The sequence below is a fragment of the Gossypium hirsutum genome, chromosome D04 (genome assembly GCF_007990345.1).
Source record: "Gossypium hirsutum isolate 1008001.06 chromosome D04, Gossypium_hirsutum_v2.1, whole genome shotgun sequence".
Classification (NCBI taxonomy): Eukaryota; Viridiplantae; Streptophyta; class Magnoliopsida; order Malvales; family Malvaceae; genus Gossypium; species Gossypium hirsutum.
In genome coordinates this window covers 49916365-49931824 of record NC_053440.1, presented here as the reverse complement: position 1 = coordinate 49931824, position 15460 = coordinate 49916365, and the positions used below count along the sequence as shown (strand labels likewise).

At 35.3% G+C, this 15460-nt stretch overlaps 1 protein-coding gene across 2 annotated transcripts; it reads left to right on the top strand.

Moving 5' to 3' along the window:
• The first annotated feature begins 6956 nt into the window (after positions 1–6956).
• LOC121215912 (universal stress protein A-like protein) lies at positions 6957–8576 on the top strand. Of its 2 annotated transcripts, XM_041090780.1 has the most exons (5): positions 6985–7203; positions 7327–7418; positions 7571–7689; positions 7774–7834; positions 8376–8576. In XM_041090780.1, exons 1-5 carry the CDS (start codon positions 7017–7019, stop codon positions 8487–8489), a joined length of 573 nt encoding a protein of 190 aa, XP_040946714.1. In that variant the 5' UTR covers positions 6985–7016; the 3' UTR covers positions 8490–8576. The 2 variants fall into 2 exon arrangements, with proteins under 2 accessions (XP_040946716.1, XP_040946714.1); XM_041090782.1 differs by lacking the exon at positions 8376–8576 and having other exon boundaries at positions 6957–7203; positions 7774–8090.
• Positions 8577–15460: the final 6884 nt, after the last annotated feature.

Sequence of the window (15460 nt, the reverse complement as noted above, 5' to 3'; positions counted from 1 at the left end):
TAAGGGCTACTATGCGCCTCTCTCAGTATAGCCTGTCTCAGATCAGCATCATTCGAAACACAGATTCTCCCATGGAAACAGAGTACCCCATCACTGTTCAATCCAAAATCTATAGTACTACCACCCTCAATCTACCAGAATCGAAGACCCAATGACTCATCCTCCAACTGCTTACCCTTAATCTGCTCAATCCATGACGGCTTAAGCTGAAGCTCGCTAATAAACTACCATCATCAAATAAACTTAGGCAAGCAAATATCGCCCTCAAATTAGTCATAGCCCTACGGCTTAGTGCATCAGCCACCACATTGGCCTTGCTGGGATGGTACTCAATGGTATAATCATAATCCTTAAGTAGCTCAACCCATTTACGCTGCCTAAGATTTAACTCCTTCTGAGTGAGGAGATACTCGAGGCTCTTATGATTAGTATAGATAATACACTTCTCACCGTACAAATAATGCCTCCAGATTTTCAGTGCAAATACCACAACGGCCAACTCCAAGTCATGCGTCAGATAATTCACCTCATGGGTCTTAAGCTGACAAGACGTATAGGCTACCACCTTACCATCCTGCATCAACACACATCCTAAACCGACATGTGATGCATCACTATAAACAGTGAACCCCTTTCCAGGCATCACCTATATCAAAATAGGGGTCTCAATTAGTACAGTCATGAGCTTCTCAAAGCTCTTTTGCTACGCATCAGTCCAGTTAAATGGCACACCCTTACGTAGCAGCTTAGTCAATGGTGCTGCAATCAATGAAAAACCCTCTACAAATTGTCGATAATATCCCGCCAGTCCTAGAAAACTGCGAATCTCAGACACGTTCCTAGGCTGCTTCCACTCCAACACAGCCTCAATCTTTCGAGGATAAACTTGAATCCCCTCAGCCGAAACTACATGACTAAGAAATGTCTCCTCACGCAGCCAGATCTCGCACTTACTAAACTTAGCATAGAGTTGTTTTTCCCTCAAAGTCTGAAGAACGACTCAAAGGTGCTCATCATGCTCATCCTCAGCCCTCAAGTAAACCAGTATATCGTCGATGAATACCACCCCAAATCGATCTATATAAGGCTAGAACACGTGATTCATTAAATCCATGAAAGCTACCGGTGCATTAGTCAGTCCAAATGACATCACTAGGAACTCGTAGTGACCATAACGAGTCCTAAATGTCGTCTAATGAACATCAGCCTCCTTAACCCTTAATTGATGATATTCAGATCGGACGTCATCCTTGGAGAAAATCAAAGCTCCTCGAAACTAGTCAAATAGATCATTTATCCTCGGTAGGGGGTACTTGTTCTTAGTGGTCATCTTGTTCAGTTACCGGTAGTCGATGCACATTCGCATGGATCTATCCTTCTTCTTTACAAAGAGTACTAGTGCTCTCCACAGAGACATACTAGGGCAGATGACCCTACAATCAAATAACTCATAAATCTGAGCCTTAAGCTCCACAAGATTCTTCGGTGCCATTCGGTAGGGGTGATAGACACCAAAGCTATACCAAGAAGGAGCTCTATCCTAAACTCCACTTCACGATTCAAAGGTAAACCCGGTAGCTCCTCAGGAAAGACGTCCGGAACATCCTTTATGGTTTTGATATCCTTAACTGTAGAGTCCCCAGAATTTGAAACACTTACATAGGCCAAGAATGTCTCACATCCTTTACGAACCAACTTTTCTACCACTAGTGCAGAAATCACATTAGATAAGTAGTTCCGATATTTTCCGATCATGACTACCTCCATATCCTCCTCGGTGATTTTTGCCTTCTCTAATAGTGTAGAAAGATTTCACTACCTCTGCGGGCCTATCAGAACTTTCAAGTTATCTCTGAGGTCATCCTCAAAGCGGACACATTGCTCATACTCAAATGCCACCATACCTTGCGCATAACAGCTTAGTCTCAGAAACTCGGCCTCATACTCGGCCACTGATCGATCACCCTGTGTAAGATTCAAAAACTCCCAACTATGTGCATCCACATAACTAGCTCCAACATATTTCTACTAGAAGGTGGTCTTAAAGCTCCCAGGTCAGGCGTTCGGGTTGAGTGCCCTTCTTAACGGTCAGCCATCATTGATAAGCCTCGTCCCGCAATAGTGAGACTACACCCTTTAATTTCTACTTAGGGGTGCAATTTAGGTCATCCATGATCCTTTCCGTGGCCTCAATCTAGTACTCAGCCACATTAGGGGTGACCCCAGTGACACCCTTGAAAAGCTCAGGTCTATTGGACCGGAGTCGTTCTGTAACTGACCCTCGACCCCCAAATCCAGTATTGGGCCCAACGACCCTCTCCAAAATCCTTAGCATAGCTTGGGACAATGCATCATCCCCAACCATGCGATCTTCAGACCCAATCTCAGTAGAGGGTGACAGTAGCATCTCACTTGTATCCAAATTTGGCAGGCTGCCTGATGACGAGGATTCAGCTCAAGCCCCTCTACGGCCTTTACCTTGGCCTTTAGTACCTCGTCCACGGGTACCTTGTGTGCTCACATCTAATTAGATTTATCTAGTATTATAAGTTTTATGAATCAGTTACAGTTTCAGTGGTTCTTAACAAATGTTTTATGTAAAATAGTATTGATTATTCATAGTTCGTTTTCATAAATCGCAGTCTCACTACAGTTTCCAATTTCTCTACAATTTTCAGTATACACTAACTAAAGTGTTTTCAGTACAGTTTACTACCTATAGTAGTTTCAGAATATACTATCCATACAGATTCAGTTTAAAACAAATCACAGTTAAGAATACTTACAGAATCGGTGCCGGAGACTCGGTGTACCACTTGCTCAGTAAAAAAATTTCAAATCATTTGGAAATCAAACAATTTTTTGAAAGCCAAATTTTTATAAAACCCATAATCCACAACCAAGTTTTGCAACATGTCTCTAATACCACTAAATGTAACACCCTAAACCCGGCCTAAACGTTATGGCTGGATCTAGTGATGTCACATGATAAGGTGTTGAAGACCGTGTCGTAGCGTTAAAACCATTTCCATAGAATTATTTATATTAATATTTTATTAGTTCTAAAATTGTGTTGCTCATTTAATCGATAGTTTTAAAACGTGATTCATTTGCGGAAGCTTTCAAACGAATTAAACAATCGTGCGTTTAGGAAAAACATTTGTTTCTTTTGAAAAACTGAGATTTCCTACTACTATCAGTTATAATCCATAAGGTAAAGATAATTAAAAGCCTACTGACCAAAGATAGGGCTTATTCATAAAAATACCAAAATTTGCCCAAGTCTTGGCTTGAACTAGAAACCTTCCAAACACACCCAGAACACATAACCACTAAAGGAGATAGATATTTTGTGTCACACACTTACAATATCCAAAATTAAAATTTTAGGGTGTTACAACTGCGTCCGCTGCTCCTTCGGTATCCAATCGAGGTACTTTATACCCAGTTGATTTACAACTCGTAATCTCTCTATGGAACTGATGTTGGATGAGCTCATACCCTGTTGATGAAAATAAATATTGCATTCAAGAAAAGTGACCCAAATGTATATGTTAAACTGTTATACAAGAAAGAAATTCTATGCACAACGTACCCATATTAATAACATGTTAACGCTTCACATCCTTATGGTATCGGTTCATGTAGTTAGACCCTATTAGACGTGAAAAATACCTATGGAGTACACGATCCCATAGGCTTGAACATCGATCGAATGCAGCCTGTACTCTGGTGCCCTTGTCGAAAATGATGCATACATACCAGCTCAAACACATGATACATACCAGCTACAGCACATGCATACATAATAGAATGTTAGAAAAAAGTCAAAATTTGAGTTGATGTTGTTAATCATGATACATACTAGTTACAACACATGTATGTGGCGTGGTAAACTTTCTAATCATCCAAATTGCTGACTTCATCCTCACAGATGCTAGGATTTCCATGGACATCCTATTCCACGCATTGCGCACTTTGCCTTATATTTCTCGGACCGAGAGCATATAACGATGAAGTTTATGCCAATTTGTATATTGTACCACTTGACAGCAGCTATGAAAAAATCTTTGGAGTCAAACACCATCCTAACCTCTAAAAGGCCGAAATTTGTTGATGAAGACACATGTCCTGGTATTCTACAAAAGTGGGTCTTGGTATGAGCTTTACAGCAATGATGTGAATCCACTGCACAACCGTGTGGTAGGACTTTTAACTTCTTGATCTGGCGTGGAATTTGGTGGGCACGGTATAATTAAGCTCGGGCCATTTTCGTCCTTTTCGATGAAGTCGACATATAACTTTAGTACCACATTCCCACTTGAGCAATGAGATTCGACCACCTGTTCCAAATCTTTGTCCCTAGTGATCTAAAAAATGACATACCTAGTGGGGTCCTTTGACAAAAGATATTTACATTTGAGGCTCAAAATTCTTATTCGGATCCCTACTTTGTGCCTAATCCCTGTCCGAAGCTCTTTTAATGTTACGCTCTGGTTGAATGTCAGATATTCAGATTATGTAGATACAAAAATAGGGCCAATTTCGACCTCACAAATTTGACCATTGTAATGGATAACATCTCTGACTCGCTTGTTTGTCTTGAACCAAATAGCCTGTTCCACATATATCAAACCGAAAAAATAGCAAAAAAATATAGTTCTCATCACCTAAAACCCTAAACCTACACGTAATTTAACGAATTACCTTTTCTTCAACAACAATGTAGGAACAAAATCCAAGTTTTCACGCCAACGCTGATTACTCCTAATGCCAAGTATCATTTAGATCACTAATCTACTTCAATGGTCGATATGGAAAATCTATTGTATTGAGTTCTTTCTATAGAGCTTTTACCTCGACGCACAAGAAATTTGTGGGGGAGAAAACACTCCCATGCAGCGGTGTTTTTTGAGAATCATGAAATTTATCCTAGGAATCCCGAGTTGTAGGGGCTCAGAAGTAATTAAGTTTAATGGTTGAAGCACCTAGAGAGAAAACGCCTGCAGGTGGCGTTTTCATCTGCCATTTTAGATGAAAATGGTTCTTGCAAGACGTGTTTTCTAACCACATATTAGATGAAAACGCCCACTGCAAGGAGCATTTTCTCTCTACCCATTTCAACCCTTAGGCCAACTTGATTGATTCTGCCTTTGAGCCCCTACAAACCAGATTCCCATGATAAATTTCATACATTGCAACCAAGGATTCTCGGGATAATTTTTTTCCCTTTTTACCCTGCCCCATCCTATATAATTGCACGTTCCTATCCCATACTCATTATATCTCTGTATCCTTTAATTTGTTTTTTTTTCTCGCGTGTTGAAATTTTTAGGTTTAAAGATTTATTTGTCTTTCATTTTGAGTGAGACATAGTTGTAGTTTTAAGTTGTGTTTGGGTTCATGGTGATGTCGTGGAGCTAAGTAACCTACAAACTTCACTTGTCATGTGAGTATAAAGCCATCACTTGTCATGTGAGTATAAAGACATAGTTGACGGTGCTAATGCGGGCACCACAATAAGTTTCTCCTCATCAGAAGAGCATGCTCCATAAAACCCATACACAAGTGCGAGGAAGAAAAATGTAAGGGGCATTCTAGTATAATTAAGTAATTGTGTTGTCCATCTACACTAAAGGTTGTAACCTTGTTAGCATAACCTGTTACACCCCAATTCTGTCATAGGTTATAATAATGGGGTCATCACCTTCGGTGGTGATAGATAAGATGCATTACTTGATTATACTGAAACGCCACTACGTTTTTCTTCCTCGTATTTGTGTTTGAGTTTTATAAAGCATCCTCTTCTGATAATAAGAACTCATTGTCGTGCTTGTATAACCACTATCAACTACGACCCCATTTATGCTCCATCCATTGACAACATAGCCTTTGTAAACTTGAAGCCCCAATTACAATTCAACCCAATACCGTATAATCACCGTCAACTAGGATTTTGAGTTGCAATGCAATCCGGCTTCTTAGGTGATGGCTCCATACTCACATGTCATATGAAATTTGTAGGTCACCCAACTCCATTGTAAATTCAAACATTCCTTAAAACTATAACCATGTCTATCTCAATCACGAACAAAAATAAATGCACAAAATTCTAATTTTCAACCACAAGAAAAAAAAAAGAAAAAATAATAATTTTTAGCTAAGTGAAAACACACCTTGTATGACACGTTTTCCTTTCTCTCTTCAAAAATAGCATAGATTAATACTTTTTTTTTAAATCAATGTAGTTTCTCAATTTTTTTTCCAGCATATTTACTTAAATCAGCTGTACAACGCCACATCAACTATTATCAATTGAATTAAAACTTTAAATTAATAAAATAAAAGCTTCAATTTCGTAAAAATGTAATGTGAAAAAAATACCAAATTTTGAACCAGTGTAGAATTATTAGGAACAACTGTAATTAAAAATTAATGGTAAATTATACCAAAAGTCACTAAATTATTAGTAAGCTTATATTTTGGTCACTTAACTTCAAAAAGTTATAAAATGGTTACTGAACTATTCAAATGTTTTCATTTAAGTCACTTGGCTATTAAAATCACTACTATATGGCCTTCTCTTTTCACATTGTCAGCACCAATCTAAGGCTCTCATTCTCTTTCTCTTCTACAACTCAGTTTTTTCTCTGGTCTCCAACTTTGAACATAACAAATCTGTGAATTAAAAACCAAACAACTTTCTTCCCTGGTCTCCAATACTGACCATCACATATTGAACTTCAAATTGTCGCTTAGGGCTTGCTACTAGAACTTATAAATATATATATAAAACTTAACAATGACTAAAATGAGAACTTTTAAATAGTTCATTGACTATTTTGTAACTTTTTGAAGTTGAGTAACCAAAATGTAAATTTACTAATAGTTTAGTGTCTTGAGTGTAGTTTACCCAAAAGTTAAAGTATAAACAGCTGCAAACAAAAGGCTTTTCTACCATTTATTTAAAAGATCGTTCTCGAGTGTAGCTTGAGGCCTTGAAAAAGAGGAGGAAAATGGAGGAAAACAAGATGGAGAAGAAAGTGATGGTGGCAATAGACGAGAGCGAGTGCAGCCACTGGGCTCTCCAGTGGGCTCTTGAAAACCTCGGTCACGCCATCTCTGCTTCTCAGCTTTTCATCTTTAACGCTCAGCCTTTGCACAATTTTGCTTACCTCTCTGCTTCCACCTACGGTGCTCCTCGTATGTTTCTCTCTCTTCTTTTGCGTTTGGGTTTTTAATTTCTTTTTCTAGTTTTAATCTATTCGATAATCAAACCATCAGTTGCATATTAATCACAAATACTTGATATGTGACGAGCCACAGCTGTGGATTTGATCAACACCGTGCAAGAAAACCAGAAGAGGCTCGCTTTAGCTTTGTTGGAGAAAGCCAAGGGCATCTGCGCCAATCGTGGGGTATAATAATGATTTAATTTCGTTCTTTCAATCATTCTTAATTTGTCTGATTTCTATATATATATATATAATTTAAAGGGTTCTTGACCAAACACAGTAGACAAATCTACTAGATGTCAAAAGAGGATTAAGTTTTTGTTTGCCTGGTGCAGGTTGATGCAGAAACTATGACAGAAGTTGGGGACCCTAAAGAGAAAATATGTGAAGCTGTGGAAAAGCTCAACATTGAGTTGCTTATATTGGGAAGCCATGGTCGAGGAGCAATACAGAGGTTAGTCCACAGTGTGCAAGTATCTTAATTGTATAAAGGCTTGTACTGCAAACTGAATAAATGTACAAATATTGTTGGAAACAGGGCTTTTCTGGGAAGTGTCAGTAATCACTGTGTTCACAATGCTAAGTGCCCTGTTCTTGTGGTAAGGAAACCAGATTGAAAAGATTAGTCTACTGTTTGATATCAAGTGAAGTCTCTATTTGCTATGATTGATTACCAATTTAGTGTTTTATTAAGTGAAAAAAACTTGTGTTTCCTTCATATTTTGTTCAATAGGTTGTAAATAGATGGATATGTATCCAAATAAAAATAAGCTACCAGCTAGATTGTTATGGGGTTTGAGTCTCATTTGAACCATTTCAATGAATATAATAAAAATCATTTTCCTTTTTAAGCTATTTTCATTGATGATTCTAAAAAAATTGAAGATAATAATAATAATATGTAGAAAGCTTGATCAATATTTGTGTGTGTGTGTATAGACATATTTCCTTCCTTTTTGTTCTTTTTAATGTTTTTTTTTCAAAAACAAAGAAAAGAAAAATGAGGGAAAATTTGTGGGAGTTTACCTCTGTCCTATCTTGCTCTCTTTCAACCTTTATTTATATAACTCTACTCCAACTCGTTTGAAATCATGATTTAACTTGCTGCTGAAATCATTGCTTGCTTGCCTTTTCCTACAGGCAATTACTTTAAAGGTTACCACTACAGAGTTTCATTTTGTTGGGCAAACAATTGCATTTGGCGATGAGTTAGGAGAGCATGTGAGGAAACTTGGACTTTTTGTGAACCAATAAATTGTTGATTCACAAGATTTGAGGAGACATAGTTGCTTTCGGTTTTGGGAATTTCCCCACCGTAAACGCAAAAAAAGTTTTTAAACATATCCAAATTTTGAACATGTATTGTGTTAAAATTTACTATAACTTTAGTTAGGAGATCATCTCTAGATTGATGACAACTTGCTTAAAGCCTTTGTTGGACGGAATTATTCACCTCGATCAATCGACTTTCTTCACCAGAAGGCAAATCCAAGACAATATAATAGAATGCTTTGATTTGAAAAAGAGAAAATTAGGAGAAAAATGAGCTTTAGCTATGAAACTCAATCTAGCCAAAGCTTATGATAAGATTGAGCGAAACTTTCTTAGGAAACTCAAAAAAAATGGTTTTTTGCGAGTTTTGGATGGAAAGGGTCATGGAATATGTGAGTGTCATGGGCCGAGGATCAAAGTTAGTGACTAATGCATAAAGAGAATCCCATGGAAGTCAATTGATTAATGAAGCTCATTTGACCAACTTGAACTTGCCTGATTCGTGGAACATGTGAAGAAGTCTATCTACTTCAATCCTTGGTAGCCTAGTGAAACACTTAAGGTCTAGGTTGCCATGGTAAATATGAAAACTAATATTATAAGATTTGATTTTGTAAATCTTAGGGGGATCATGTAAATCCCTTAAGAATCTCAATTATAGATTGGCTTCGATCTCAACCGTAGATGTAAGGTAAATTGTACTGTTGGATTTGGAAGAGCTCAACTATGAAAAAAGGCATTCCTAATCATTTGTAACCATCCCATTTTATCTCATTCAAAGTAATCAAATAATTTTGAGAGCATTTACTCAAACACTTAGCGTTCTATTGCTTTCTTGTGACTTTTCTGTTCTCTTGTTGTTGTTGTTTTTTTGTCTTTGAGTTACTTTCGCTTTATTTTTGGTGCCTTGGAGAGTTTCTTTTGAGAATTCTCACTTTTTGAAAGTTACGCTGACCTAGGTAGATTTGAAACCAAGAAATCATCTAAGGCCACACGGATTGAGAGATTAAAGTTCTAGCCTCATAAAAGATGGTATCTGAGCTAAGATTTGAATGTGCCAATTAAGATGACAAGAGGAGTAGACAATCAAATTGAGCCAATGGAGATCCGTGAGAGGGCCAGGAAAGCTAGTCGATCGAAGGATATGCTAGTGGCTTTGGGAAATCAAGTGGTCAATCTAAAGGAATCCATAGGGGATGTGAGGGAAACATTCGAGGGAGTCGAAGGATGCATTGCGGAGTTGGACTTGATGGAAGAGAAACTGAGGGAATTTGCATGAGAGTCACTCAGTTTCAATGTGGAAGTGATGCAAGGTATGCTCAATTCCACTACGGATATGCTGATAGTGAGGAAGGATGTACTCGAGGCCATGATGATGGCTTTGAAGGAGGAAATTAAGGCCATAATGAAGGCTTTGAGCACGAGAATAGAGAAGCTCGAGGGAAAGCTATTGTGTGTCGAGCAGCCTTAGGTAAAAGGGTATTGGGTACAACACAAGAACATAAGATATATGTCCCTAAATGAGAGAAGTAAGGTCCGCGAGGGAAGTGGACAACTTCTTGTGGGAGATGGAGCAATACTTTTATTCCATGGGAATTAAGGATAATGATGTCAAGGTAAATACTGCTGCTAGATCTTTTACTGATTTCGCTCTTTTATGGTGGTGACATAGGTCCACAGATGAGAGGCGTGATCAGGTCATAATTGGGACTTGGGAGGAGTTCCAAAAAGAGTTCCATGTGCAGTTTTACCCACAATATGCTAAGAAGGAGGCTTAGGCTAAGTTTCATCGATTCTCCCAACATGGCACAATTAGGGAGTATGTGAAGGAGTTTAGTAAATTGATGCTTCAAATCACAAATTTGAGTGAGAAACAAGTTGATGGGTTGAATTTGTGGGTTAAATAGGAATTGAAATGTCAAGGGGTCCAAGAACTGTTAAAATCCACGATCGTGGCAGAGTTCTTAATCAAGCTTATTTCGAGGAAAGACAAGTTTGAGTCTTTCAAGCCCAAAGAGAAGGGCATTGGTGGGAGAGTTGACGAAAGAAAAGTTGAGTATAAAAATGGTAATGGTGGCAATAGGAAACTACAAAATGGGAAAGGAAAACCCAAAAATTGTCTGAACGAAAAGAAGAGCGAGATACAATACTTCTTATATTGTGGTCCGCATAGGGTGTGAGACCGTCCACAGTGATTCGAGTTCGCCACGACCAACAAAGAATATAAAGAAGATCCCGATAAGGAAAGGCTATTGAAGCTTTGATTAATGATACTCAATTTTGTTAAAGTGAAGAGGGATCGCAAGCAGAAATGATTAATGTTTATGGACGTCAACATCCCAAGCCGAAGAAGAAGTGCTCTTACTTATACGGGGGCATCTGATTCGTTTATATCGTAGAAATCTATGGGTAAACTTGGTCTCTTAGTTACCAAATCAACTAAGAGGATCAAGACGATTAATTCCATAGAGGTCCCAACTATAGGAGTAGCACAATGATTTGAGCTACAAATTGGCGAGTGGAAAGGGAAGGAAGACTTCATGGTAGTTTATGTAGAAGATTATGACTACGTGTTTGGCTTGAATTTCCTTGACAATATTAATGCTTTTTTGGTTTCTTTTGTTGATTGTATATGTATTTTGGATACTCGTCAATGACAATATTTTGTGTCAGTGAGTCGTGATAAGAAAGGTGGAACCAAGGTACTATTGACAATCAAGCTAGCCGAGGATGTTCATTATGGAAAATTTTGGAAAAAAATCTGGTTCGAAAAAAGTTTTCTTGCATAATGGAAAATTAAAAATTTGAAAACCAAGCCAATTTGTGATATTTATAGCAATAAACTTTACCCGAAATCGCACATGTGTTTTCGGCTAAATGGATCATTATCATTCACGTCTTTCAATTAAATGACCTTCTCCACTATTCTCATACTATGAACTACTTCGAGTGTAGGCTCGAACAAATTCAAATCAAATACAAAACTATAAATTATTTACTTTACTTTCAGTGGGAAAGCAAAATTCTCTCTATAATAGAAATCGGTAGACTTATTATTCTGGAAAATAGAATCTATATTTAGAAAAAAAAAATTCTCACTATTTTTAGAATAATAATAATATCTCAATATTTTATTTTTAGCCATATTGGTGTCATCTATTTATACGGAGAAGAAGTGAAACCCTTGTTGAATTAGTAGAAGTACATTTCAATAGAAAAACAAAATCTTAGTCTAACTAGGAGAGAGAGCGGAGGTAACCCTAGTTAAATATATTAGGGTTTATTGTCCCATGTGTTAACATGAGGTGCTTTTGGGCCTTTCCCGTATCAGGTCCATTTATAAGTACTTACTAGACTTTTAACCCAGCATTTTATAATTCAATCCAACCTAATACAAGTTTTTCTATTTTCCAAAATAAACATCATAAATTAATTTTAATTAATTAATTAATTAATTAATTTTCCAATTAAATAATTTTCTCAACCCGATTCTAATTCTGTTAAATCTTGCAACTTTACCGTAAAAGAATTTATGTGAAAATATATTTAATATTTCTACATTCAACGGATTCAATATAACCAATTAACTTAATTTCATTTTCGAACTTCAATTATTTAATTAGTTAAATAATAATTTAAAAAACATAAATTAATTTTACAAGTCATTTCCATTTAGTGAGAAAACCACATTACTTTCTGAATGTTTCTCATTTCTTGTTTCAACATGCAACTCATTTCTGGTTTCAACGAGCTAGCAGAGGGACTGATTAGACATATGAGATTAGGACTCAAATGATTTATAATTAAATTCCAGGTTTTTACTTATTAATTATAATCTCATTTAGTCACGAAGTCATTCCACTTTAGTATCGTGATTGAGCTCTCTGGAATGATATACCATTACGAAAGCAACTCTATCAATGCTCCAAAATAAAAAAGAAAAAGAAAAATGAATTTACGCTTTTTCAAATTAAATGAAGTTTGAAAATGAAAATTAAGTGAACTGTTGAATACAGGAAAATTAAATATATTTTCTCATATATTCTTTTACGATAAAGTCATCATTATTTTAACAGAATTAGAATTGGGTTGAGAAAATTATTTAATTGAAAACATATTGAGAAGTTTATATTGGGAGATAGAAAAGCAAATATTAGGTTGGATCGAATTATAATGTATTAGGTTAAAAGCTTAGGAAGTATTTGTAATTGGACTCGATATGGGAGAGTCCCAAAATCCCCTCATGTTAAAGGGGTGGACGACAAACTCTAATAATATTAACTAGGGTTGTCGCCCCTATACTCTTAGATAAACTAGGAGTTCATTTTTTTAATTGAAATAAACTTCTATAATTCAACAAGGGTTCTACCTCCTCTCCTCATAAATAGATGACACTAGTAAGGTTATTTACACAATTTTAAAATATTGTTACTCTGCCCGAAAATAGAGAGAATTAATTCTCAACTATTGAATCTATTTTTTGGAATAGAAATTTTGTCAGTTTCTATTTGAGAAAATATTTTTCCTTTTCACACAAAAGAAAAGAAAACTATTTTTAGTTCTGTGTTTTGATTCGAATTGTTCAAGCCTACATACAAAAGCAGCTTGTGGTACGAGAATAGCGGAGAAGATTGTTTGGTTGAAAACTAGGAACGACAAGTATCTGTCTATTTGAAAACACAGGTGTGAATTTGGTCTAGGGTTTGTTGTTATAAATATCACAAATTGGGTCGGTTTTTAAAATTTTTATTTTTCATTATGCAAGAAAACCGTTTTCGAAACCAATTTTTTTCCAACAATTGATACCGAGCGTCATGTTGTGCTATGTTTATAGTATAAACCAAGACTGAAATTCTTTCTCTTCTTCATGTATCATGATATTTCATAATATGTGACATTCTTGTAATTGTATGCATATTTAAGGGAATGTATATAATTATTTTATTATTATAGATGATAAAATAATTTTGTCAAAATTGTGATTCCTAGAAAATTAATTGTAATATATTAATTTCTCAGGCATATTTATTTTAATCCCCAAACCAGGCCTAGACGTTATGGCCGAATCTCGGAAGCCACATTAAAACCATTGGAAACCATTTACTTGTTGAAGGTAGTTATGTTTTGATTGTTTTTACGAAAACTCAAAAATTTAAATATCGATTAATTTTGTTTTTAGAAAACACTTATTAAAGCATGACTATTTGAGAAGTTTATTATTATATCAAATATCATCTTAAATCATTTAAGCAAAGGTTTTGTAATATTCTTAATTTTTTCTTTAAAATGATTTTCATAAAAAAATCTTTTGCAGCGAACTTTTTAAAATATTTAGAAAAATACAATTCTATAAGCTTGTTTAAAATAAAGTAAAAATCATAAATAATTTAAAATATTTCAATAGTTTAAAATATTTGTAAACTCATCAAGCATGCATGCATAACAATTTAAAGTTGTAAAATAAAGAAATAACTCAATAAAAATCCAATGTCCAATGTCCAAAATAACATCCAAAATAGTTTTTAAACCCATTATTAAAAATCTGTTAAACTAAGCTTTATTTGATAAAAGATTTTGATATAACAAATTAAAAGTGTTTTTGAATATAAGTTAAAATAAACAAAATAATTTTTAAACTTGAAGTCTAAAAGATAAAACTTTGAAACAATTTTAAAATCAAGTGCAAATGATTTTAACCAAGTCAAATAATTTCAATCAAATTAAAATCATTTTAAATGATTTCAATCAAGTTAAAATCATTTTAAATGATTTTCAAACAAGTCAAATTTGCTCTAGGACAAAAGGTTTGATACATTATGGATAGGTATCGATAATTTTGGAAATATCGATACCCTTAGAAAAATCAAGACTGAAAAGACATTTTGTTTTCAAAAACCCTAAAAATTATCAATACCAAAAACACGGTATCGATACTTTTTGAAAATAATCAATACCTTTCTTAAAAACGATACCAAAATAGTATTATGTTTCTCATAAACCCTACGAAGTATCGATCCGGTATCGATATCTAATTCAGGAAGTATCGATAAAATATTTTTTAAGTATCAATTATTTCATTCCAACAGTCACTGAATTAGCATTTATGATAAAAAAAATATCGATACCCTTTTTGGAGGTATCGATACTCGCAGTTGCAGGTGAAATAAATTCTTTGATTTTACATCCCGAATGACCATATTAACTTCATCAACAACCTCAATGGTTGGAAATCTATTAGGAGGTATAGATACCAACTTTCAAAGTCCTACAACATCCAAGAAAGCACTTTCAAGCAAAAATCATCAATCAAACAACCTTAGAGCTTAAAATTTTCATATTCTTCTTACATACACTTATGAGCTTTATCTTTATTCTTTTGCTCAAGTGTATCTCATTACATTTGTGCTTCAATTTGCAAACAATTTTATCTTGATTGTTTCTTTGTTTGCTCATTTGTATCTCTTTAAGAGGGTTTGAAACTTAAGATTTGGGGTGGAAATCTTAATGAGTTGTAAGGTTAAACCTTGTCCTCAAAGGTTGAACAAATTAGTGAATTTGGGAAAATCCTTAGTGGTGGAAAGCTTAGGTTGTGGAGTAGGCAATTGGGGCCGAACCACTCTAAATTCTTTATGTTCTTTGTTTCATTCTTGCCTTTGCTTTCACCAAATTTTTTAAAGGCCAATTCACCCCCTCTTGGAATTTACGGTTTTTTCATTGAGATATCAAAATCCGTCCGAGAAGCTCCTCTGAATATCAATTCCAAGCCCTAAGTCTGTGTATCACCTGAGAGATTATGAAACTAAAGGGGTGAGCTTTTAAAGCCCAGTATGAATCTTCTAACAAGATAAATAACAATAAGCACATACTTATCATACAACATAATCAATTTTATGCACATGATCATGATAGTGCAATTTTTATAAAACAATTATGAAAATTTTTATAAAACATCA

Coding starts and splice junctions, on each gene's coding strand:
- LOC121215912 (XM_041090780.1), top strand. CDS start 7,017: ATGGAGGAAAACAAGATGGAGAAGAAAGTGATGGTGGCAATAGACGAG. Junction 7,204..7,326: donor TTCCACCTACGGTGCTCCTC/GTATGTTTCTCT, acceptor GACGAGCCACAG/CTGTGGATTTGATCAACACC. Junction 7,690..7,773: donor GGTCGAGGAGCAATACAGAG/GTTAGTCCACAG, acceptor TGTTGGAAACAG/GGCTTTTCTGGGAAGTGTCA.